The 27,441-nt window shown below is 42.3% G+C and overlaps 1 protein-coding gene across 1 annotated transcript in view; it reads left to right on the top strand.

Annotated features, from left to right (window-relative positions):
• Efcab11 (EF-hand calcium binding domain 11) overlaps positions 1–27,441 on the top strand; it is a 156,909-nt gene that overhangs the window by 16,900 nt on the left and 112,568 nt on the right. Inside the window, exons 4-5 of the mRNA XM_051150412.1 lie at positions 10,057–10,158; positions 10,995–11,085. Of these exons, the coding sequence (XP_051006369.1) occupies positions 10,057–10,158; positions 10,995–11,085 (193 nt within the window). The remainder of the gene's footprint in view (positions 1–10,056; positions 10,159–10,994; positions 11,086–27,441) is intronic.

Here is a 27,441-nt window from a genome sequence, read left to right as displayed (position 1 = left end):
AGAGGCTGGTATTCACTCTCCTAAGGAACATGAGTTGAAATCACTAATAGTGCCCATTTACAAATGGCACATCAACAGGTTCCATATCAGTAGTCACTGATTTCAGAGTTTGCTTTGAATCCTAGCATCAAGAGCAAATAGAGAAGCAAATAGAGTGGTCAGCATCCACATAGGAAAATCCTTCCCACAGGGCGGATGATGTTAGGGCTAGGGCTATGGCTGGAGGGTTAGAGGGCTAGCGGGTTAGGGCTCGGGTTAGAGTCAGAGGGTTAGCGTTAGGCTTAAAGGGTTAGAAGGTTAGTGGGTTAGGACTCAGGTTAGAGTTAGAGGGTTAGGGCGAGGGCTAGGGCTGGAGGGTTAGAGGGTTAGGGTTAGAGGGTTAGAGGGTTAGGGCTAGGGTTAGAGTTAGAGTGTTAGGGCTTAGGTTAGAGTTAGAGGGTTGGGGTTAGAGGGTTAAGGTTAGGGCTAGAGTTAGACTTAAGGTTGGGGTTAGGTTCCTGGCCTGGGATAGTTTTTCCATACCATCTTATAAGGGAGAGGCTGCTGAGTGGCTATCCATGTCCATAGACCGTTCAGTATACACAGCAGTGAGTTTTGTGGCTCTTCCTTAAATTTTGTTCAGTGAAGGTGCATGTTTAATGCCAGGACATGTCAGCATGACTCAGTGGAAGACCAAGACCATGAGTCCTGAGTATAGGTCTCCTAGATGATCTGTTGTGATTGTAGGTGTTGCCTGAATAGCAACAGTGTTAACTTGTTGGTGCTCTTGGCCTTTGTATGCTAAGTGAGCACTACTGATAAGAACCCAGTGAGCACTCTCCGCTGAGTCTTCACACGGTTATCTCCATTTTTATCCCAATTCTTTCTAGAATATGGTCCAGGGGTGGGGGGATGGAGACAGCGGGGTGGAGGACAAGTACCTCAGAATTTTGATTTGGTTTAATGACTAGATTGAGAATTTTTTGTTTTCTTATATCATAGCCTCTTTAAAAATAGCTTTTTTTACTTTCATACTTACACAAGAAAAGGCTTTCCTGGAAGTTAATTTTAACCTTCAAATTTGAATGATGGGAAAATCAAAGGGATTGATTCATCGTCATGGTAATTATGGGCTGTTTGACTCAGTCATGCTATCCAGTGTAAGTTCAATTGAAAAATAATTTGTAGATGATTAGGTTAATGGCCAGTTGGCTCGTGCATCTTGTCTATTACTGTCTTGTCTGATTTGCCAGCTAAGTAAATATAATATTTTCCTAAATTTAAATTTCCATTTGCTAGTCTTTTAGGTCCTGTGCTGTGTGTATCTTGTGTGTATCAGGCTCCTAGTTGAGAACAAATATCAAGGTGTAACAGGAATGAAGTCTTTCACATTTTCCTTAGCTTCTTAGTTCTTTTTCTCAGCAGGAAGCTGCATACAGACTAAAGCTGCTATATCTTGAAATGATAACCTGGAGACCAGTTGTGTTGCCCACATATACACATCTGTAAGTTTACCTCACTCTCCATTTAGAGGATGGTGGTGAATACGCTTTATATACGCTTCATTGTAGGGACAGGAAAGACCAAGGAGACAGACACTGGGCCCACAAACCCGTTTCCTTAGGGAGGTTATAGGAAAGACATTGCCTCTTGTTTTATGGCTGGATGTTGTGCAAGTACTGTAGACAAGAACACGTGAGAGGACAGGAAGCTTTCTTTCTGGAAGCAGACGTTAAAGGTGGGTAAGATGTGGATGAGGGGTGGAGCCAAGAGGAGAATGCAATGAATAAATGAATATGTAGAGAGTTGCCAGCAGCAAACTCAGCTTAGAGTCACACTTTCCCACACACTCCACTCCCACAAAAGCCCTGGGCATCACCGTGGCTTTGCTGAGGTGTTTATCACTGTCAGGGCAGGCTAGGCTGTCTGCTCTGTGGCTTCCTCCTAAACACGTCTGGTAGACTCTTCCACCCCCTCCACCCCCCATGGTGTTTACTCTCAGATCTCGATTTCTCTCCTTGTAGCAGTGCTGTCCCAACACGCTCCTCTTAGACCTGGACACCCTAATCTTTCATGTCTCAAGCCATTAAGAAAGTGTCCCTCTCAACCCAGAACACCTTGGGGGCCTGCTACCTCCTGCACCACAAGGACTGTAATATGTGACCAGAGATGACCTCCGCTTAGTCCCATTCACTGATCTCATGGAGCTGAGAGCTGGAAAGGAGGTTAAGGGCCATTTTGCTGAGAAGGTTGAGGCTTTATGCTTTACGCTGAGAAGATGTGCATAATGATTCCTGTCTGTGTTCATAGGAGTAAAATCTCTACTCTGTCGTAACCTGTTTCTAACCCGTTTCCTTCTCAGTGATAGATAAAAGCTTGATTTCTTCTAGTAATAGAGAGGCTGTTCTCTTTATTCTACTGTCCTGCAGGCAGGTGGAAGGAAGTGTTAGTCCCCTGGGTTTACTTACCCGCCTTGCTCTGGCGAGTCATCATGCGATGTCACTTTCACTTCCTGGCTTACAGTCTTTTTATACAAACACACCATGCCCCCAATCATGGCTTCCAAAACTCACAATATGAATTTTATTCCTCAAATTAGAAAAGGTTTACATTATGTCCCCCTCCCCTTTTCTTTAAGATGGAAAAAAAAAGCCACTTATCCTTTTAAGCCCTTAGTTTTAGGCATTTCAATCCTTGGGAAAATTAATATATGGTAGAGTGAGCATGAAGCTTGCTTTCTTTTCTAAGCCTAGGACCAGCTTACAGCCAAGGAACCTGGCATTTTTATTGTTTTCTCCTTCACTCTCCCTGGGTTTATTGCAGTTTCTAATTTGAGCTCCCTGTGATAGCCAGACACCAGACTGCTTCATTTTCAGGAGGATTTCTCTGCATGCGCTGACCCTGAAACTTAGAACCGTGAACCACAAAAAGATATACATAATGGAACTTTCAAAGAAAGAATTTTTGATAGTTTTATTCGATTTCTTGAATACATTCACCCCTGTGGTGAAAGCTGATTACCCTCCTAGGAGACAGCTTTTCAAAAAATAGGGGCGGGGGGAATCTCCTTCGTAGTCTCTTTCTGTATGGCATATCTGTATCACACATATTAAGTGGTTTAGGAAGTAAAAATAAATACATGTCTTCATCATAAGACGGGAAAAGTGTTCGTTTTGCCAAGGATAGATTACAAAACGGAAGGACATATTTTCCAGTTGTGTAGAAAATTCCTAGACTTACAGAATCAGGAAGGATTTGTAAACAGCATTGGACTTTATGATGGTCTGGACCTTAAATATTCTCCAAAGGCTATGTACTGACCTATAATGCTCCTGAGTGGTGGTGGGGCCTTTAGGAGGCAGGGCCCCGTTCAGGGAAATTAGGTGTGCCCTTGAAGGGGATATTGGGGTACTTGTCTCTCCTTTCTTTCTTATATAATCCTATACTGTCAAAGGGACAGCTTCTCCCATCATGCGTTACAGCCATGATAATAGGACGCAGGGATAGACTGAGCTCTCTGAAACCAGAGGCAAAGATAAACCTCTGTTTGGGTTATTTGTCTTATATTTGTCAGCATGGCAGGAAGCTAACAGCTGCAAAGCTGTGAGCCTCAGGCTGGCATCCTGTGAGGCCACTCCCACTGACACTGCTCCACAGGGAAAACAAAAGAAAAAAAAAAGTCTAACAACACCAGTAAAGTCTGGATACATTAGCAGATTGATCACACCTCTGAAGGCCTGTTAGTGAGCACAAATAGACATCAAGGCCCTGTAATTCTTGGTGTCACTGGTGGTGTGGCTCTGAAATGTAATTGTATTGGTGTGTGTGTGCGCACGCGCGCGCTTGTGTGTGTGTGTGTGTGTGTGTGTGTGCGCGCATGCGTGCATGTGTGTGTGTGCGTGTGTGTGTGTGTGCGCGCATGCGTGCATGTGTGTGTGTGCGCGCATGCGTGCATGTGTGTGTGTGTGTGCGCGCGCGTGTGTGTGTGTGTGCGTGTGCGCGCGCGCGCGCGTGTGTGTGTGTGTGTGTGTGTGTGTGTGTGCGTGTGTGTGTGTGTGTAGGTAACTGTTTAAATGTAGCCGTGTATACAGAGAACTCAGTATTGTGTTTGAATGTAGAATTTTTCTAGAATGCATTCTTTTGCTCCGGGCAGAGGCTCAGATAATGCATTGGGTATGAGACCTCACATAAATGGAATTATTGAGTCTTTGTGAAGTGGTAATTTTTGGTTTGACTATTGTGACAGCAGGTGGAGCTAGTAGTAAGAATTCTATATCTAGGCCATTTAAAAAGCAGCAAGATCTACAAAGCTTACATCAGTGTGTTTGTTGCAAAGCTTTAGAACAGTAAATTATTAAGTATTAGCTTTGGAAAGTGATTTTAGTATTGCAGAAGGAAAAGCCATGCTAGATAAAAGCTTAGTCTTCAGAAAAGAGGCTTGTGTTTAGGTGTGTGTGGCCCTGGAAGAAGACCTGAGGGCATGCTGTGGAACATGTGTTTACACAGTTTAATGTGTACATGGTACCTCTGACCCCCACCAAGCTTAAAATATGAGGTATACGACTCTGTGGGGAAAACAGTATAAAAAGACATGATTATTCATAATAAAGTTATTTGTGTTATTAGATTGTTTTTCATTTTAAGTGGTACTAAACATACAATTTAAATATTTTTTCTATTAAAACTAAAGAACATTTGCTTTTTATACTATACAATTGTAAAATGATGACCTGCATACTTTATAATTCCAAATATGGATGTATTATCTGAATATGTAATTAAAAAGACAACAGCATTCATATGCTCCCTTTTCTTATGAATCACACGTTGAACTATGAAACTATACTCTGCTTCTCTTTTCTCTAAGTGAGATAGTAATCAGAGGAGATCTTAGACATGCATTTTCTTTTTCTCTGAATACTTTTTTTTCCTAAAGTAATGGTTTATTATATTGACCATGTAAATAGAATGTGACTTACTTTTTGCCATTACTTTTTGGAGTTAAAGATGATTCAAAACATACATATTTTAAATTTTTAAAAATTTATTTATTTTTATATCCCAACCACAGCTTCCCCTCCACCTCTCCTATCAGCCCCCACCCCCACCCCCAGCCACTCCTCCTCCTTCTCCATTTCTCTTCAGAAAAATGTAGGCCTCAATGGGTATCAACCACCCACGGCATATCAAGTTGCAGTAAGACTAGGCACCTCCTCTCCTATTAAGGCTAGATGGGGCAACCCTGTTAAAGTTATTTTCACATAACTATTTGTTTTTCAGTTTGTCTCTTAACCCAGCTATCACACAAATAATTGAGACTCTTACATTTGTTTCATAATAAGCTTCACAACACAATAACTAAGCAGTTATTACTCTATTTTTAACCCTCTAAGCTAATTTACCTTCCTCCCAGCATACATCCCGGAGATACTTGCACTTTCAGCTCCTCTTCCTGATGTCTCTTGGCCCTCTGCCCCTGGCTGAACCCCTTACTTCCTCTTCTAACTCCTCCTTCCCTGCCTGGCAGGAAGTCGAACTCTATTATTTCCCCTGCTCAGCGATTGGCTATAAGCTACTTTATTGGCATACACGGGGACAGTTGGGGAGCAGAATTATACAACATTGATTCTCAGAACATGGCTTGCAAAACAGATATGCTGGGAGGGGATACAGAAATCAGCATTTGAATTACACAATAACCTTATGCCAAGACAGTACAGTAGGAGGAAAGGGTCCCAAAGACAGGCAGCAGAATCAGAGAGACAGCTGCGGCTCCTGGTGTTAGGAGTCCCACAAGAAGACTGAGCTATCCTAGTGTAACACACGTGCAGAGGCCTGGATCAGACCCATGCATGCTCTCTGGCTGTTGGTTCAGTCTCTGTGAGCTTCTGTGAGCCCAGGTTTGTTGATTCTGTGTGTTTTCTTCTGGTGTCCTTGACTCCGCTGGATCCTACAGTCCTCCCTGACTCCTTCTGTAGGATGCCCCAAGCTCTGCCTAATGTTTGGCTGTGAGTCTCTGCATCAGTTTCCATCAGTTGCTAGGTGAACACTCTGTTATGACAACTGGGCTAGGCACTAGTCTTTGAGTATAATAGAATATTAGGAATCAATTTGTTCGCTTTTTTTCCTTTCTTTTCTTTTTTCCTGCAGTCACATTATCCAGTTGAGCAGTACTCCATTGGTTCTATCTTAGGTCTCTGGGCTATCCAGCCTCAGATCCTGGCTCTCCAGGCACTGTCAGGGGTAGGCTCTCTCTCATGGTGTGGCTGTCAAGCTGGACCAGTCATTGGTTGGCCACTCCCACAATTTCTGCACCACCTTTACCCAATCACAGCTTGCAGGTAGGACAGATTGTAGGTCAGAGGTTTTGTGCCTGGGTTGGTGTCCCAATCCCTGTACTGGAAGTCTTTCCTGGTTATAGGAAATGGTTGGTTCAGGATCCACAGCCCCTGTTGCTTCAAGTCTTAGATTTTTACCCTCATAGATTCCTGGGAGTTTCCATTGCACTAGGTTCCAGCTCATCCCAGAGATGCATGCCCCTCCCCCCATCACATGCCAATCATCTCTCCCAGTACTCTCTCTCTCCCTCTGTCTTCCCTCCACCTGATCCTTCCTGTTCCCATCTGCCCCCCTTCTAGAAACAACCCCTTCCACCCCTTCACCCCGCCTTCCCACAGCGTCTATTCTATTTCTCCCTCACAGTAAGATTCAAGCATCCTCCCTTGAACTTTCCTTGTTAGTTTCTCTGCGTCTGTGGATTGTAGCATGGTTATCTTGTACTTTATGGCTAATATCTACTTATAAATGTGTACATACCATGTTTGTCTTTCTGGGTCTAGGTTACCTCCCTCAGGGTGTCTTTTCTAGTTATATCCATTTTCCAACAAATTTCATGATGTTATTGTTTTTAACAATTGAGTAATATTTATTGTGTAAATGTACCATACTGTTACTGTCCATTCTCTGGTTAAGGGACATCTAGAGTGTTTCCAGTTTTTGCCTAATACGAATGAAACTGCTGTGAATATAGTTGGGCAAGGGTCTTAAGGTAGATCAATTCCCAATTGATTTCCATAGAAGTTAATTTTTTGCTAAAAATTAAAAATGCTATCTCCATGTTCATTTTTATTTATTACTTACATGCTACTTACCCAGCAAGCCTGTAATGGATGCCTAGTACACACAGGCATCGTGCTGAACATTGGGGATGTTTGAACAGCACACACTACCACTTCCCCCCCCACATCTCTTAGCTAGACAGGTTTAGGCCATTGCCATAGAGCATAATCCATTCCTTGAGTGTGTTGTGACCTCTGGGCTGCTGGTCACAGCAAAGGGACTTAGCTGGGACACATCAGAGACCCTTAAAAGTGGAGGTAATGCTTTAGTTGCATGTGGGAGGAGATGTGTAATAAAGATTCACCAGGAGAAATAAAGGAAGAGGTGCTTTCAGGCAGCATCTTTACAAGTGCCAGGGTACCAGATGCTAAGAGCCTGTGGATGCAGGAAGCACCAGGATGTTTGCAAGAGGGGCTGGTGAGTAGGGCTGGGGAAGGATGCTGATGGATCTTACAGAATACACATTACCCATGAATAAATTATTCAGGAATCTCAACAACTCTCGATGTGATTTAATTTATTAGCTTTTGGAGTTCATGAAACTAAAGTTATGGATATGATCTTTGAGAACATGCATGGCTAGACTTCAATTTCAACCTCAGCTAGCCTTTTAAAATATGTTCTCTGGTCACGAGATGATTAGATGGGAAAGGAGCTGCATCAATCTCTGTCCTTAGCACCCAACTATAGGGAAAAACTCTGTGCATGCTAACTCAGTGCAGTGCAGTCTCCCTCTGCACCTGAAGGTGCTGCACTTCAGCCAACTGTGAGGCCAAGTATTTGAAAAAAAAAAAATCACATCTGACCTGAACACTGTGGACTTTTTCTTCATCATTGTTGCCTAAACAGTGCAGCCCAATCACATACTTAGCAGTTATGCTACAAGTGACCTGGAGATGATTTAAAGTTTAGAGGAGAGTCGTGTAGGGCTATACCCCAACACCACATCATTTTGCATAAGGGATTTTTGCACCCTCCAGTTTTGATATCTTCTGGTGGACCATGGAACCCCCATCCTTCATGGACACCAACAGACATGGACGGCTGTATTTATGGAATGCCTGCCAGACATTGTTACTGGGGGATAATGCCGGCTGCCTAGAAGAGGAAGGTCAGCTGCCTCCTGGTCATTTTCCTCTTAGCCGTCTCCAAAGTGTGGTACAGTTACCACATCTAAACCACAGCACTCCATCTGTCCCCTGGTCCTACCCTAGGCTTTTTCATCCTTTTAACTGACACCTCAGACTGCCAAGTACTCAATCCAGAACCTCCGGGTTATATTTGACATTTCACCTGCCACATCTAACTCCTCCTCAAGTTGTGTCATTTTTGTTCTGAAAGCACAGCCTTCCACCCCTGCCCCTTCCATGGCTAGTGTCCATAGAGCCCTTGCCCCCAAACCTGTCTCTCCCTTTACGTTGTTGCTTTTGCTCCCAGTCCTTTTTCACAACAGCAATAACCTGAAATACATTTCCAAAGTTTAAATCAGATCATACTACTTCTCTATGGGGACCTTTACTGACTTTCTATTTCAGCTTCAGCAAAGCCCTTGTCATTCGCTGCGGTCTCCGGGGCTGAGAGGTCAGGCCCCGTGTGCCTCGACAGCCGTGTGTTGTATTTCTTCCTCTCTCTTTGAACCTGTTCTAGTTGTACGACCTCCTATCATTTCCTACCCCATGGCCTCACATGTGCTGTCCACTCCCTGGGTTGCTCATTTTCTCATCTCCTTCTCTAAGAGACCCCTCCCCGAGTCTGTGCTACAAGGCCTCCTGGGCCCTCTCATAAGCTTCCCGTCCCCTCCCCATCATTCCATAAGCCACAGTTTTCAGGGACGTGTGCACTTGCAGTCCAAGTGCTAACGGCCACCTCCCCTAGTACACTGTTTGCCTTAGAACTGGATTTACGTTCTTCACCTTCCACCTCCAGCATTTATTACAATGGCTAGCGCACAGTGGGTTTTAAAAAAAATTGTAAAATAATCAGTTTAAAGCATAAAGCTACATAGATTGTTTTAAAGCTCATAAGTCATTAATCTCAAAAAAATGAAATTAAGAAAACTGTTTTAACATTGTAAACTCTTGAAGCTATTTTGGGAAAGGCATATGGCTCAATATTATTAGTTATGTTGCCCAAAAGATAGAGTTACACATACTTATTAGATAGTTTGGGGCTATTTTTAAAACAAAATGATAACTTTTAAATGGAAATCCTACATTATGCAAATGAACCGCTCTTTCTATATATTTCAGGCTCAGTTCACTAAAATGTCTAAATTCTTGGCTCCGCTCCTTAAACCTGCTACAAAGATCACATTAGAATTCATTTTAATAGACCTCATAAGCACAGTACCCAATCTCACATCATCACGCTGGGCTCTTTTATTACGAGAGTCACAGGAAGCTGAGCCCGAGGCTGCTGAACACGTTGTGGGGTGTACCCAGGGCTGGGGACGGTGCCAGCTCCATTGTTTATGTAATATTCTCTCCACCTTTATCTGTGGCATACAATTGGTATTGACTTTTGAGAAACTACTTCTCTGACCCCATCTCCCAGTTGGGGGGAGAGAACCTGCTGAAATGACATCTGGCTAGGGAAGAAAAGGTATTAAAGCTGCAGAAGGGAAGGAAAATTATGCGACTTTCTTTAATAACTGGTTCCATGCCTGTCTTTTGGATCTGCTAGAGGGAGAGGGCTGAACTTTTTCAAGGTCATGGTTCCTCCATTGCTTGAGAAGTGCAGGGAACTTGTGTGTTTTCACTATTGATTGCTAGGGTTGGACTTGCTTAGCATGTAGTACAACACGGTATCTTTTTGACTGTACTTATGAGTAAATATCCTTTGTGAAAGATAAAAATCAGATTATTTGTGATATTTATCACTGTTCATGTCTGGCTTATTCTTTCTGGAAGAGAAATATAGTCATCTTTGACAAATTGTTTCTCTCCCCACGACTTCTAGGTGTATCACTTGAGGGCTTCTTAAACATCGTAAAGAGAAAGAAGGAGGCACAGCTCTATCGGAATGAGATAAGGCACATCTTCACAGCTTTCGACGTGCACTGTAAGAGTCTTTAGAGTCTTTTCATGGAAGAATTGCCGCTGAGAAATTGTGGGTAGGAATACAACCCCAGGGAACCAAATGTGCAGTATGGTTGGAAGAGGACTGCGGACTCACTGGCTGTGACTGCAGGCTGTGGAGAGCCTTTCCTACTTCAGGGTACTGCTTTTCTGGCACACTCCCTGATGAACTATTTACACCTATATAATTGGGTTTGAGTACTATACCTATGTGCGTGCCTATTGTGCCTGTATCGTAGTGATGGTAGCCAAAGAACTGGCCCTAGGGGATATAAGCCACCAGCCACTCATGACATGTGGGAGACACTTCTGCAGCTCTCACTGTGACCCAAATATAGCTGGAAGCATAATTTTCCACGCTAGGTGTGGCTTCCAAGACTCACACACTGGCTAAGTTATAATTTCCTCTAAGTATTAATATATCACAGGCCTAATGCCAAACCAGAAAATGATGAATTTGGAAAACTGAAATGTTTTTGCAGGTCACAAAGACCTGATGCCTAGCGCATCATGTCTATGCAGTCCTTTCTGTAAGCCTTAGGCACTCAGAAAGTGCCAGGTTGGTAGCGGCTTCCTAGTTTATCTAGCACTGCACCAAAGGGCGGGGCATCACTACCACATTTTGAAATTCTTCCAGGGAGATGTGTTGACTGGGTGTATAATGACCATCCATGTAAGATCGATTGTACATTACTACTGTTTTTTTTTTCTAACTTTAACAATATATTAAAATGTAACCTCCTATAGCCATTATGGCTGAAGCTTAGTTCACAGGCTTTATAGGCATAAGTGAATGTTTAATATTTTGTTTTCATATAGATCATGGATTTTTAACTCTGGAAGACTTCCAAAGAGCATTTAGTCGAGTGGCTCCCAAGCTACCAGCAAGGACGGTGCTGGAGGTGTTCAGGTACAGCCCTGATTGCATTTACCATTTGTGTGTTTTGTGTATTTTGAGTTTAACATAGATCCCTGGTTTTGGACATTTTGTTTTTGATCCAGGAGAGAAATCTATAGTTAGCCATGAGTCTAGCTCTCTGCTTTGACAGGTGCTTGTAAGGAGAGGAACAAGAGAACCTTGTACGTTTATGTGTCCTGAAGAAGATTTATTGGTATTTGACACAGTCTGCTTTTGTCATCAAGGCAATGCATGCTTTTCAGGCTGGGGAGAAGGGCTGGAGGCACATTGGTGGCCCCTCATTCATTTGCTTTCCAAGCTACTGCTGCTGGTGTGATTTACACATTAAGTGTACCTTAACATCACGTGATGTGCTTCTTCAGAGTGGCCCGAGGGCAGTGTGTGCTGGGAACCTGCAGATTATGTTGGTGGTGTTAGCACCAGCAGGTGCAGACCTGAGAAAGAGGTCCAGCTGCCTCTTCTCTGACCTCTAGTTTGAGGCGTTGTCAACTGTCATCAGGTGTATTAATTAAACTTTAATCACTAGCAACATCCAAAAAACCCTAAGTACTGAAATATCACAAAGGCTAGCCCGGCGGTGGTGACACGCACCTTTTATCTCAGCGCTCGGGAGGCAGAGGCAGGCGGATTGCTGTGAGTTCAAGTACAGCCTGGTCTACAAAGTGCGTCCAGGACAGCCAAGGCTAAACAGAGAAACCCTCTCTTGAAAAACCAAAACAAAGGATATGCACATGTTTCTCACCAATAAACGGAGGCAACCCAGGCCTGAATGATAGCATCATAGCTGTAAGGGACCCAGGTTCCCCATTTCTTCTTGTTGTCCTGGCTGCTGCTTCCTCTGCGACAGCTGTTTAAATCACAGCTATCTAACCTGAACACCAGCCTCAGGAGGAAAGGACACAGAAACCTGACTCTTCTTTTGAAGTTATGTATCATTCCTTCCTTTACACCCCAGTGACCGACACATGGGTTCCCCGACTTGCTTCTGCAGGGGATAAAGGGAGGGGCCTTGGGCCACCCCTTGTCAGCTTAATAGAGATACCGATTCTGAAGAAGAAGAGAAGAAGAAGAAGAAGAAGAAGAAGAAGAAGAAGAAGAAGAAGAAGAAGAAGAAGAAGAAGAAGAAGGAGAAGAAGAAGAAGAAGGAGAGGGAATGGATATTGGGGGACATCTGGCAGATATTCCCTTCTGGGAGAAAAGTAATTGAATGGAATCTGGCCAGAAGCCAGCCCTGCTCAATAGAAATTATCAAGCAGGTTATTTGAATAAGGATTGCATGCACTATCATTAACAGTGACATACATGGAATTCATTTGCTGCCTCGCTCACAGGCAAGCCACTGAGCAGGCTATTGAAGGAGAGCACCACCCTGATGCATACAAAGCGCTACCAGGGAATGTAGGCGATTTAGCAAGTTCTTAAATGTGCATTAGCATCTGTCTATGTGCTTTGCGGTGAGGTGAGCGGTGAATATCAATATGTTTCTACCTTCAGTGGTAAATTTGGACAGGAATTAAAAATTGGCATTTATTTCTCTTTCTATTAAAGAAAAGGAGTTGCTCAAATTTGCTGACCTTCAAGCGTTTGTTACATGGTTATAGTGGATGTTGCCTTGTATAGATTTTTGGAGAAAAATGTAACTGGCAGTTTGGCTACTGTATGGATTCTTTTTCCTTCCTTTCTTCTCCATCCATTTATCCCTCCCATTCACCCCCTAACACTAGATAGGAAAGAAAGAAAAAAAGATAGAGGGGGAGAGGGGTGAGGTTATCATTAGACTATTTCCTGCTGATTAGGGTGTGGAATTCCTTGGGGCAAGTTTGATCTTTGCCTTCAGGGTATCTAATTTCTTCTTGTTGTTTCTGTGCTCACAGCTGCTTAACAGACCACAACCAACAGCACCTACCCACCAACTAGCCAACCCACTTATGGCGCCCTGGCATTTATATATCCTCTGAAAACATCCCAGAACTCCAAACGTCACACTCCCACAGAAACTGTCTGCAGCTGGACAATACCACGCCCCTGCCAGAGCACGAGGCAAATCATAGTCAGCTGCTGCGAAGCAGCCCTGAACCCCCACACTTGGGATTAAAACTAAAAATAGTTCCATAACATTTCTGTGTGTTTTTTTAAAAAAGAAATTGAAATTATAAAAATTCTCACTACAGAAAAATATTATTTTTTTTTCTGGTACTGGGTCTTAAGGCCAGGGTTGTGGCATGGTAAACAAGTACCCTGTCACAAGCTATATACCCAGCCCACTTTGTAGTTTTTATTTTAGGCAAGACCTCATTAGGTTGTCCACACTGGCCTGAAACTTATTCTGGGTGTAGCCCAGGCAGGTCTTAAATTTGTATTATCTTGCCCCAGCCACCTGAGTAGCTGGGATTACAGGTCTGTACTTTAATGTAGCCTTTTGAGACAGAGATAGCGCATAACCACGACTGAAAAGAGTAACAGCTTCCAGGTAAACTCCACTCTACCACCTTTAGAGAGCAGTTTGAAAACATATTTGTAACTATGACTTTATTTTACAAAGTCATGTGTATTGCCCATTAAAACTCTTTATCTCTGTGTGTTTGCTAAGTTGGGAGCATTCTGACCTAGCTAAAAATATCTTTCAGTTTTAGTACTGGGTCTTTAGCGAGGGGTCTTTGAGGCTCTAGCCCCTCCTTTTGTACCCCACCCCTTCCTGAGGAGCTGTGGTGAATGGGAGCTGGGGGAATGGATGGATGCTGTCTTCAGGAGCATAGCCACCGCTAACCCCACACCCACGCACATGGAGGCACCCTTAGACTCAGTGGGACACTTAAAGAGTCATGACAGGAAGAAAGTGGTGTATTAGGAAGCAGAAGGGTCCCCAAAGGCATGGAGGGGGACAAGAGAAGGGGATGGGGAGTGAATACAATCAAAATACATTGTATACATGCATACAATTGTCAAAGAATACATTAAAATTGTTTTTTGTAAAACAAGTTCCAAAATCTTCACTTATTTTCAAAACCTATCTGTGATATCGCAGGACTTGTTTCTGAGTTCCAATCAACAATAGCAAAACTGTATTAATTAAACAAGTTCAAAACCACCTAACCCTTCTCTTTATCAGGGGATGGAGCTAAAGGCTGAGGGTATCAGGGCCATGATCACCTTGTCTAATTTAGAGCTGCATAATTTCATGAGGTGTCTATGACAGCTCTTAAAACCAGGTCTCAAAGTGAAGTTTAAATTTCTCAGTCAGAAAGGATTAAGTCAAGATGTTCCAAAATAATAAAGTAAATTAAATCACATTATTATTAAATGTTATGAATAATCTCCAGTGATAATACAATTATTTTCCATCAATAATAAAATCTACACATTAAATTACTTAACTATTTTCTATTATATCTTATAATTATGTAACATATTAATACAATAGCACATGTGCGTATAAGCTGTAAATGCATGTATTTCTATTGTAGACTATGTGCTATTTACTCCTGTTGTATGCCCAAAACAATTTGGAGACCACTATAATATACAACAAAACAAGGCATTTTAGGTGTTCGGGCATGCCTTGTTTAAATCTAGTATATTAGGCTGGAGAAAAGGCTCAGCAGTTATGATTTCCTGTTCTTGTGGAGCCAGCACACACATTGGGTGACTCGCAGCCACCTGTGACTTCTGTTCCAGAGGATCTGGCATTCTCCTGGCTTCTAAGGGAACCTGAACACATGTGCACATATACATAAAAAATGAAATTAAAAAATACTATTTTATTATCTTAACACCATGATCTGTCAACTAGAAAAAAAAAAAGAATATAAACACAAACAGCTATTAAATTCAAAATGGAAAGGAAAATATTTACACTCTGTGCAGGTTGAAACAGGCCAAAGAAACAGAGTTGTCTGACACACAGTCAGCATCCTGTGTCTGTGGTACAAATGGTTTTCAGGCACAGGAAAATAAAAATGAGCTGCTCTTGGGGATGTACAGTGAGGTGATGTTTCCAAGGCTGGCCTTGCTTTTTGAGAGGCGAGAAAAGCTGGAGGAATTTCAACAGGGCCAGAGTTCCCTGCGGTTTGACTGACTTGGGGAGCACCAGGCGATGACTCAGTCTAATGACTACCATGCTCTTGTGGAGAAATTTCTAGAGATCAGGAGTAGCCACTCCCTGAAGTGAGCACCCTTGCTACATTCTCATTCTGTAAACCAGATCATACAATGGTAAAAACCAAATAAGCCGCTAGCAAAAGGATGCAACGAAGAGTTACTTTACTTTCTGACTTGATAAGGACACTGGTGAGTCCATAGTTAACTCAGAGTACCAAGAATAAGATGAGATAGTTTTATAATGTTGGTGAGCAGTTGGCCGTTTGTTGATGTTTAGTGCTTATACTTCAAGTAAAAGCAATGTGGTTTTCAATGTATGTATGTATGTATGTTTCTAAAATTCATATTCTGACTTCTGTAGCTATTACCTATTCCTTTACTGTTTTGTTGGTCCTACAGTTAGATGGATTCAAAGCTTACTGCATTCCATAGTTTTTGTTTGTAAGGATTGCAAGAGCCATATTTCCAGTTGCCTTTTATATTCAGAAATAATTGCTTGGAACATTGTACCTGAATAAAATTATATAGTGGGTCAATGCTAAAATTTTATGCTCAGCTTCTTTTTCTTTGAAATGCTGGTTTGTTCTTATGTTGGAAGTCCTTCCGCTTAAAGTTCTTTAAAGAAATTATTTGTAGCCATGTGCATCTGTGTGAGGGTTGTGTACATGGGTGTAATTGACTACAGAGGCCAGACAGAGGAGGGCCTTAGATTATCTGGAACTGGAGTTACAGGCAGTTGTGAGGTCATCTGACCATGTCTCTTAGTATTTTTCCTATAATGTCTATTTTTATCTGTGACCTGGCCATTGTGCCTTTTTATTTTCTGATTTGGCTTTGTTTTTCCTCTTCTATTTCTCTGTTGAGCTGTATCGACTGATACTTCCTGTCCTTTGTTACTTTGATGAACTATTATTTTACAGTATCTCCTCTATACCATTTATGTGTATTTTCAATCTTGTCATAACGATGTGATTGCTTCATTGGGGAAAAATAATTTTAGAGATTTTATTGTTAGGCAGGATATGGTGACACTCACCTATACGATCAGCGTTTGGGAGACCAATGCAGGAGGCTCAAGAGTTCAAGGCCTGCCTCAGCCAGAAGATGAGTTCTAGCCCAGCCTGGAGTACATGGAACCCTGTCTCAAAACAAACAAAAGGGGGAGGGATCAACTGCTTTCAGCATTTGGAATGTAACAACTTTTTATTTAGCGCTGGTGATGATGATTTGTGTACTTATGTATTAAAGTCACTGAGGCTTTATCCAAGATAGTGTTGCATTCAGGAGGTCTTAGTTAATTCTTCTCCTCATCACCTCACTTAGTGATCAAAGCAAGCATCATGTTTCCTCCTTAGCACTAATTGAACCTACTGGAAACTTCATAGCGTTGTCTTTTTTATGTTCAAAAAATATCTTTGTGGAGTCTACTGAGTACAGTTAAACTCTTTAACCTAGCTCTCCAACATCTGGCTCCTTTCCTACATCTGGTTCCTTTCCAGGCTCGTCTTTCACTTGTCTTGATTTCCTATGTCCCTTGGCATGATATCTGTGCTGTTGGCTGTGTGATGAGCATCCTTACTTCATTCTGTCTGCTTGCCTGGCATGGCCTTGCCGGCTCCAACCTGTCCAGATTTGAACTTTCTTCTCAGTGCTGCTGGTAAACCCTGTTTATTCCTGCAACGAATGCTTGTGTCTCTTTTCTTTAAACTTGAGTAGAATTTATTGTTCTACATTAATCAGTTGTGTGCCAAACAAAAATGCAGTGTTTATGATTATCTCCATAAAGTACGTCAAGCTCTTCGAGCTTATGGGCCTACCTCCCACCGTCCTTGGTCAGCAGCATGTTGCCTTATGCTATGTAGATTAATAAATGATTGCTGGTCTATTTGTCACTAATTTGAAGCACTGAGTGCCAGTAAAGAGTCTCATGTGTAGTTTTCTCCATGGCTTATTTCTCGCAAACTGGAAAAGAGTACTTCAGCCTTAAGAGCGGAGCATGATGGCCACATGTGGCCTTGCTTTCCATCGTGTCCTCCTGTGTGGGACTTTCATGCACTAACCTCTCGACTGCCTCTCTCCGCTTCATTGGTGTGGGTGGTTAGTTTATGGTTTTGCCTCAGCTGTCCTCAGGAAGTGGACAGTTTTCCTCATGTGTATACATTTACTTCACCCCGTTCAGGCCTTTCTCCTTCTTATCATAAGCAGTGGTAGTTGCATTCCCACCACCCGTCAGCGGGCAAAGAGCTCTTGCAAGCCTCCTCTGCTTCCTATGTATCAAATAGCCAGTGCCTATGCAAATGATCAGTGCCTTGACCAGGATCCTGACTGCACAGCTGGATTGCTAAAGTGGAAACACTGAGCCATCAGAGCACCCTCCAGCAATGTGTGGAGACATTCAAGTTGTAAATTGTATTTTTGATGTAAGAATTCCCTTCTTCATATTACTTGGAGGAAGTTCAAAGTACATAGTCCATGTAGCTCTCTTCTGAGGGATATCAAAATTTGTTGAAAATAAGAACAAAATGACTTATTAAATAATACATGATCAATATCTGAATGTTGGTAGGAGGTTGGAGTTTAGGAATGCCATTTTAAAGGAGAATGATGGATATTCTCCTGGCAAAAAATTATATATGTCTCATGTCACAGCTATAATCAATGGAAGACTTGTCCTGAGCTGGGGTAAAATGAGCCAACAGATGCTTTTGTTTTACTGGGTGAAGATAAGTATGTATATTTTATATTATGTATAAATTACATATAATTTATATTATGCATAAATTGTTACATAATTTCAGAATGGATGGGCCTAACGGGCAGTGATTTAAGGCTACATTTGTTTCTTCGGATCATCTGCAGTGTCACTCCTCAGTGTGCTCTTTGGCTGTCCCCACGCCCTTCAGCAAGCGGCCAGTTTGTTGTGTATCATTCCCTTGAATTATCTCTAGAAGAATTGTTTTCCTGCCTTTACTTCATGTATCAGAATGTGACTTAAGTATAGTCATGTGACCTTGGTAGGATCAGAGTTCTTATAGTCAGTGCCTACTTTTTTTTTTTTTTTTTTTTTGGTTTTTCAAGACAGAGTTTCTGTGTAATCTTGGCTGTCCTGGACCTACTTTGTAGACCAGGCTGGCCTCAAGCTCACAGCCATCCGCCGGCCTCTGCCTCCCAAGTGCTGGGATTAAAGGTGTGTGCCACCACGCCCAGCTCAGTGCCTACTTCTTATAGTCAGTGCCTACTTTGGTGATTGTGGTTGTTCATCTGTAATTATTTGCATGCTTCTGTATAGGAAAATGTAAAAAGACTTGAAATTCTCGTTATTCATAGGCATATACAGGCAGCAACCACTAGCTATATCTGTGTGTCCCGCCCAGTCAGGTAGATTTCTGAGATATCATGCCACACCCCATAAATATATATGATTATTATATAACAATCAGACTTGAGAAATATGAAATTCATCTACATAAATAGTTCCATGCTAGTTATTTCTATAACCAGTTGAGGCCCCACTGACATAAATCATTTCCTCTACCTGAGGAGCAGTCATTCTGCCAGTGTGAAGTTTAGAACTAGTGACACAGGAATTAAATAAAGCTCAGGACCTGGATGACAGAATGAGCAGAGAAGAGTGACGGCTTCATCACACGGGGTTGTAATAGAGTCTGTTATTTTGAGTTCTTTAGTTCACGTAATTTACTTTCTATCATCGAAGTTATATGATTTGATAGGAGTGAGTGCTTAATCTCTTTCACATTTAGGAGTCCAGATTCTGTGCTTTTCCTCATGCTAAAACCCACCATCATTTTGTTTTGTTTTTCTTTTTGTTTTTCAAGACAGGGTTTCTCTGTGTAACAGCTCTGGCTATTCTGGAACTTGCTGTGTAGACCAGGCTGGCCTCGAACCCACAGAGATCCACCTGCCTCTGCTTCCCAAGTGCTGGCATTAAAGGCGTGTGCCACCACCACCCGGCTCTACTTGTCCTTTAAGGCCCAGTGAGTAAGGTGTTTCCTGTCTTGAAAGCTGGTTTTACTCTATGCTCTGTCCTTATGTTTCTCATCCCCTACCAAGGAAATGGTCTCAGTGTCCTGCTTTAAACTACCAAGCCTCTGTGGACATCGTTGTCTTTGTGCTTTGATATAGTTATTTGTACACCCACTTTCTTTCCAGCACTAGGATGTGTGCTTAGCATGAGCGGGCATGGTAGAATCTGTATGACCACACTCCCTCCGGCTCACTGCTCAGTTTTCTACTACAATTGGCTACATTTGAAATGAACGGCTTACACAGAGAATGGGTGTTTTATTATACTTTGTTGTTGTTTGCTTACTTGCTTTACTCTGCAAGTGGGACACTAGTGCCATGTCAGGGTCATGGAGTCCAGTCAAGCCCCTAGCTGGGAACTAGACGACTCAAGTTCTAGTCTCAGTTCTGTCACTGACCTGTCTTCCCACAAATCACCTGGTCTTTTCAGTTACACTCTTCATTTCCACAGTAAGGGGATGCTGCTAGGCTTCTAACTCAGAAATGCCCTGGTGGGTTATTTATCATGGAGAGTGACATGGCAGACTTTTATTTTCTCTGTGTACCACAGATACTCAGAAGCCTCCGCAGCATGAATACAGATATGGTCTGTCCGTGTAACAAAGACTGTTCTTAAGATGAAATTGCTGGGTGTGACAGCCGTCCAGTCCTAGGTTTAGTTGTGAGATGTCACTGGAGCAAGTGTTACAGCCACTGTCCCCACTCCTCATCTACATGTGTGGCTGACTATGCTGTTCCTGCAGTGCTAGCACAAGGACCATTTTTCCTTTTAATTCAACTGTCACATAAGAGACTGCTACCATGGTTTCTTTCTGTGACCAAATGTTGCTAACCCGTTCAGTCATCCTTGGTGTTATTAATAGCCACACATCATGAATGTATTCATGCCACTTTCCTTTATAGCAAAAGGAATCAATTTCTTGTGGTTTTTTTCCTTTGTGGAACTTTGGGGTAGGAATTTTAATCATATTGTATATTGTTTTTATCAAATGAAGTGTACATTTGCTAAAGGAACTTTATGTTTTATGAGATATTTAATATAGTATTTTACTTTTTTTTCAAGATAGAATTGTATTCTGCAGCCCAAATTTGCCTGTCACATGCTGTGCAAGTCAAGCTGGCCTTGAACTCAAAGCCGTGCTTCTCCTTCTGCCTCAAAATTGTGTTTAAATGTTATGAAAAAATTGGTTCAGAATTAAGAAGTATATCAAAATTGCTATCCTAAAACCAGATGGAAGATTTCTGGGACTACATTTTTATCTATGACATTGAAGCCTGTGTGTTTGCTCCCTTAAGCTATGACATTTTGTCTGCCTTCTTACCCAGCTGCTCTCTCCCACCAAAGTACTGCATTGAGCTCTAGAGACAGGTACCAACACAGGGAGTTACTGGCGATACCAACCTCAGCCCACTGCATCACTTGTACTTAGAGTCCTTCACAGTTGGTATTCACGTTAAACTTTGGAAATCACTAGTCTACCTTTCTAGTTATTTTTAGGCTATCATTACATTCTAATGTTACCTTCTTAATTCACTCGTTTCTCATTGCTTACCATAGAGTCATCTAGACTCATTAGCTTAACAGACAGCTGACAGACAAACAGAAGCTGGAATGCCTCTTTGGCATGTTCCACATTACCCGGGACAAGTAGTATCCCAGTCCACTCACCATATGCTGAGCCTGTCTCATTTGTTCGTCCCATATATTCACTCATGCCAGGTTCACTGCTCTTTTCTCCTCCCATATCCCCATCTACTTATCTAAATGGTATCCCTTGCAGCTCCAGGCCACAGGGCATCCCTTCGTGTTCTCTAGAACTGCTGAGGCCCAGTGCTGAGTTAATGTAATCACTAACTCTATTGCTTGAGGGTTCGCTCTGTGCCAGGCACTGTGTGGAAGATCACAGGTTGTGCAGTCTGTGCCCACTTTACAAACGAGAAGCTATCTTGGAGAGGGCAAAGGGTTTGCTCCAGACCGCCCGCTGATTAGTAATGGGGCCAAGATTCAGACTCAGGCAGGCTGACTACAGCTTGTGTTCTCAGTCACTTTCTGTTTCTTTCAGCAGTATCAACATTCTGCAGGCGGGGCCATGCCTTTGTCTCCCCAACAATGTGAGAAAGGCAGGCATGCTGCCCAAAAAATGTGCTTGATAAACTGGTTGCGTAATTGGGTAGCTCTTCCCTGTTCCTGTGAATTGCTTTGGTTTTGACTGGTGAGATTTCATTTGATTATCTGCAACATAAACAAAAGGCACTGTTTACAAAAATACACACAAAGGAAGCTGAAAGAGCATTTTATCACGTGAGAACCTGCAAGCATTCAAGTTCAGGTTGCTTTGATAAGAACGCCTGTGTTACACATCTTGCCTGGGGAATTGTAGCACAGTACCAAAATATCTGCCACGTATGTTGTGAAAAAACAAGCAAGTAAAACTGGTGAATGGAAGTATGCTTTTGACTGAGGCGTATATGCTAACCTAACTGCGTATCCTCTGTCCACACAAGGCAGGGCTATCCTTTGACTCATTATAAGACTTTTACCCAGTGGCAGTGAGCTCAACATTGTGGCTTCTAATTCCTACCTTGCTTGCGTTCCCCGTTCTTTTCCCCTGTTCTTGTTTGAAACTTGCTGCTAGAGAAATTCAGAACAAACCCACGTGGACTTGATGTGAAGCCCTTTCATGCATGTTCTTTCCCTTGGCTTCTGCCTGCGTAACCCGTGAGCCTACTAATGGCCCTTGAAGACTGTCTCCCCGTACCCAAGACAACCTCAGACGACACAGAACAGCCGCACTGACTGTTCTGTGTCTTTACTGACTCTCCAGTCTTGTCTCCTCACCACTCCCTTCTGTCCTCCTCAACTGTGGCGCTTGGAATTGTCCAACCTCAGAACAGGATCCTGGTGGCCAGACATGCACCCTGTGGCTCCCATCATCCTTCTCTCTCCCCATGCTGTATCTCCCGCATCCTCCCCAGGAATGGTGAGACCACTTTCCCCTCCTTGGTTTCCCTTGTGCCCAGCGTTACATCTTGATACCTGCTGCAGGCCCTAAGCTGCTAAGTGGGCTCTGGTACATCTAGCTACTTGGGGCTTTGCCAGTCTGCGGGCTGAGTTTAGTGTCCACTTCCTTCCTCTGGTACACCTGCCCTGCTCCCCAGACACAATGCCATCCTGTGACCAATTAATATTCCCTCTCTCTCTCTCTCTCTCTCTCCCCCCTCCCCCCTCTTTCCCTCTCTTTACCACCTCTCTCTGTCCTCTCTGTTTGTGTGTGTGTGTGTGTGTGTGTGTGTGTGTGTGTGTGTGTGTGTGTGTGTGTGTACTCTGCTATCATCTTCCTGGATCCTTTTGCACAAATCTCCAGCAGCCTGCTTGACCCCAGTGTGGGTTCACATTCCTATACAGACTATAATCTTTAATCAGCACAGTAAAGTTTGGATCAGCCAAAGCCATCTTTTTCACTTAGTTAATTGCCCTGAGCCTGGGTCATTGGAGAAGACTTTCTGTTCCCAAGCATGGCCCAATGTGCTGTCCCCGTGGCTGTCCAGAAGGACTTGAGCTCAGCTGTCTTCATATCCCTCTTAGACATTGGCAATTGTTGACTCCACCCCCATTCCTGTGGCCACACTCTTCTGACAAGACGCAGTATTCTTGGTGTAACACTTGATGCCAAGTCAACCCTCTGTAATGGCTTGATCTCTGCTGGTTATAGACCCTTCCCACTGTGGCACACTGTGGTGGTCCTGACTTCTGCCTTGTGGAGAGCATCTCAGATTTGGCTTAGGTCCCATGGCTACTTCCCGTCCACCTCTGGTCTTTTCTGTGTTTCTTCTGAATTTTTGTTTCAAAATTTTTTTATTATAATTTATTCACATTACATCCCAATTGTTATCTACTTGTTCTTATCTTTCAGTTCCCACCCTCCCTCCCTCTTCTGCCCTATTCCCCTCCCCTAAACCTGTGATAGGGGAAGCTCCTCCCCCATCATTTGATCACAGTCTATCAGGTTTCTTCAGGATAGCCTGCATCCCCCCCTTCCTCTGTGTGCCCCCAAGGTCACCCTGCCAAGCGGCAGTGATCAAATGGCAGACACCTCTTCTGTTGTTTTTAAGAGAGAAGGACAGCTACTATCTCTTGTCTCTCTTCACTTCGCTTTGTTGGTTTTTTTTAAAACCAATTCTTCTCTGTACTAGTCTCATTTCCTACCCATGCTAATGGAAGACATTTCTTCATCACCCATCCTCTCTCCTGCTTACAACTTCTTACCCTGCTACAGATCCACCTAGTTCCCTTAGCCTAGACAGCTGCTCACTCCTTCTCTTCAGTTTTCTCTGACCTTTCTGGGCTAATTGTCAACTTCCCATGGCGTTCAGCCCTAGGGGCCCTGTTTTTTTAATTAAAAAAATTTTTTTTCCTTCTTCTACAGCTTTCTTAGCACCCTGTGGCTCCATGGACAGCAACTATGGTTTCATTTCACTCAACGCTATCTACATATTAACCTCTGAGTCCTTTTGACAGTCTTCCACATCAACTGCAATATCTGCCTAGATTCCTCCTTGCTAGTTCAAGCTAAACACTAGTTAGTTCTCAATTACTTTATTTTTTGGTCAAAGGAAATAAAAGTCATAGGAAACTGATAAATACTCCAGACATCTTATTTTATATATCAGATCAATTTTCCACTAATGGCCCAGTTTTTTGTTATATCCCAAACATATATTTCCTAATTTAGGAATGCCAGTCTGATAATAATGGGGGAATAGACTGAACTCATAGTTAAAATATCTATAGTACCAATAGACATACTGATATATAAGGGGGAAATCTCACAGGGCCCTGCCCCTAGTCAAAGAGCTATAGGCGACTACTGACTGCTGACAGAGGGAGAATGCGTCTCTCCCAGGGGAGAGCCCCATAATTGGTTATGTAATACAAATGGTTAGCCTTGAATAGTACATGCACAAGCAAGACTAAGGAGTCTCAGCAGGATCTACCTGTGTGTGTGTGTGTGTGTCTATCTATCTATCTATCTATACACACATACATATGTATGTAACAATTGTAATCAAAGAAAAAAGGCCCTCAATTGAAGGGCGACATGGGAAGAGTTGGAGTGAGAAAAGGGAAGGATGAAAGTGGTATCATTATATTTTTAGTTAAAATTTAAAATAAATTTTAAAGCCTATAGTACCATATTCAGTACAACCTTATTCACAATAGCCAAGGTATGAAACAACTTACATGCCCATCAGTGGATAGATGGATAAACGTGATTATGGTATGTAACTATATATACATATCTTTATGCCATATATGCACATACACACATGTAAAGCAGAATGTTATAAACAGCACTTGCCACAGTTTGAAGAATATTATACTAAAGGTAATAAGCCAGGCAACGAGGGACAAATATTACATAGTATTTCTCACTGGTGGAACTAAATACCATTAGATTGACAGATACGGTAGAATGGTGGCTGCCAGAGTCCAAGCAATGGGCTTGTGAGGGTGGGATTATTGGTTGAAAGGACAACTTGCAGATATAAAGTGAATACATACTGGTGATCTAATGTGTCATGTGGTAACTGTAGTAAAAATTACTGTATTTTTACCATAGGTTTTGACTGTTATTAAAGTGTGCACAAACATGAGGGAACTGTGTATATTAATGGGTATATTAATTAGCTTGGTTGTGGAAATCATTTCACAAGGAATATATTAATGCATCATATTATATACTGTAAACATATGATTTTTTATATTATACCTCAAAAAAGTCTATACAAATGTATTATTCGAGAGTCACACTATAGGATATATAGAAATGAAATAAAAACTTAGAAAATGCTTTTCTTTTTAAAATGTTTAAAGACTTTAAAAGTTTTAATTATTATCTTTTAATATTGTGCATGTGGTTGTTTTGTCTGCATATATATCTGTGCAGTGCACGCATGACTAGTGCCTGTGGAGGCTAGGAGGGTGTTGGCACAATGCTTTCCCTGTCTTAGGTAAGATCCTTGGTAAGCCACTCATGCCTTCAGATAGAAGCCTTGTCTTGAGATGGCACACCAGCCCTCATCCAAGAAGAGGGAAGGGCAGAGGACGCAGCTCGCCCATGCTTCCTCCTAGAGGGATTTATTTATCTGGCCTCTCTCTCTCTCTCTCTCTCTCTCTCTCTCTCTCTCTCTCTCTCTCTCTCTCTCTCTCTCTCTCTCTCTCTCTCTCTCTCTCTCTCTCTCTCGAGCATCCGGTGAATATATAACTGTATGAATAAATGAAGTGAGCAAACAGAAAGAAAAACAAGGAAAGGTAAAGTTCTGTTCAGAGTGTGCATGTCAAAATCACCTGTTAAATTGGAGAAAGCAGTATTGGCCTTTGATTTTATATTTTCCTATTACCAATTGTCTTATTCGTTTCCTTTGATTGTGTGTTGAGGCATGTTGTATGTGTGAGGGGTGTGTGTGTGTGATGTGTGGGATGCATGAATGTGAATGTGTGCTGTGTGTCTGGTGTGAGGGGTACATGAATGTGTGTGTGTGTGTGTCATGTGTGGGGTGCATGAACGTGAGTGTGTGTGTATGCACAGAGGAGGAGATCAGTTGTCTTTCTATTTTTTAATCTCTATTCTCTTTAGAAAGGTTCTGTCTGGTACAGACGTTCTCTGTTTTAGCTCTGGCTGGCTGGCAACCTCCTGGGATCCACTTTTCCCCACCCCCAAATGCTGGGGTTATAGGCATGTGCAGCCATGCCCAGCTTTTTTTACATGGGCGTTGGGTATTCAGACTCAGACCCTATGCTTGCATAAGTAAGTGCTCTTACCCTCTGAGCCATTACTTCACCTCCCACTTGTCTTCTTTATTGGGCTTTCAATTGTAGATTTTTATGTGGAAGCTGACTACACATTTGCAACATCTGTCTGTCTGTCTGTCTGTCTGTCCATTGTCAAGTAGAGAGATCTTCAGAGACTAGATTCACTTACACTACTGCTGTTATTTATTCTTTAGGATACATGTTTGTAATGACCACAAATGACTAGATGTACTTTTTGGGGGGACAGCAAATATCCACAGATGTGTTGGTTTGGGGTAAATTGCACTTATTTCTTTGAGGACGGTTGTTTCACGGGTTTATTTGTTGTCACACTTTCACCCTTAGGGCTCACCTAGACTCTGTGTCTAGAGCCTATTGCTAGGCATGTCCCCTCAACTAAGAAGGCCAGATCAATAACAGCATATATCCACATGTTAAATCAGGCATCTTGGACAAGTTCAAAAACATGGAAGAATGAATTACATCCTCAGTCGTTTTTCCTTCCAGCCAAGCTGAGGTCTTCTGTAGACACTGCAGCCTAGCACGGTGTGTGGTCCATCGCATTTGCTCATTTGTAGCTTCTAGTTTTTATTGCAGCCCTCAGTCTTTGCTTTAGAGTCTGAGTTTATAGTAGAATAAATCAAATTAGCTCTAGTAGGGAGATTTGGTTTTCTCTAATGACTGCAGCTAACCAAAATATGCCTCCTTATGTGAAAAAAACAGTGTGAGTAATCATTAATTTGGCTGACAAAAGAGGCAGTTTTAATTTTATTTGATGAGTGAAATAAATTACTTTATCATAAATTAAATGTGAAATAAACATGATCTGCTCTCAAAGAAGAAAACAAATTGGGTGCCCAGCACACGTGTAGTGGATCTCTTTGTCCAGTTGGTGGTGCTAAGAACTCTGATTTAAAACATGTGTATACACACACACACACACACACACACACACACACACACACACACACACACACAAAAAAAAAAAAAAAAAAAAAACACTGTACTGACTGGAAGGAGAAGTTAAGCCTGAAGCCTTTCTTAATAGTGTTATTTTTATCAAGTTTTTAAAAATCTAGCATAAAATGTGTATGCCCAAATTATACACTTCCTAGGGTTAAGAAATGAATCAAATCTCTCAGATGACCGGCAGATATATTTGTAGTAAATTCCTGTGTTGCGAGAATTGGCCAACATTAATGCCTACACAATGGAAAGTGTAGGGCTGTGTAACATCTAACTCCATCCTGCAATAGCCTTTTGGGCCTGCACATCTGGAGGAGAGGGGTGCAGCCAGTAATGGATGCTGGAGAAGTGGAGTGGTGTCCCTGGTCATGTTTATGTGCCAAATTTAGATTTACAAGTGCTGACTTGTGCTGTTGCTACTAGAA

This window comes from Acomys russatus, chromosome 1 (genome assembly GCF_903995435.1).
Source record: "Acomys russatus chromosome 1, mAcoRus1.1, whole genome shotgun sequence".
Taxonomy (NCBI): Eukaryota; Metazoa; Chordata; class Mammalia; order Rodentia; family Muridae; genus Acomys; species Acomys russatus.
Note: the sequence above shows the minus strand (reverse complement) of the source record. Positions and strands in the feature narration are given on the sequence as shown.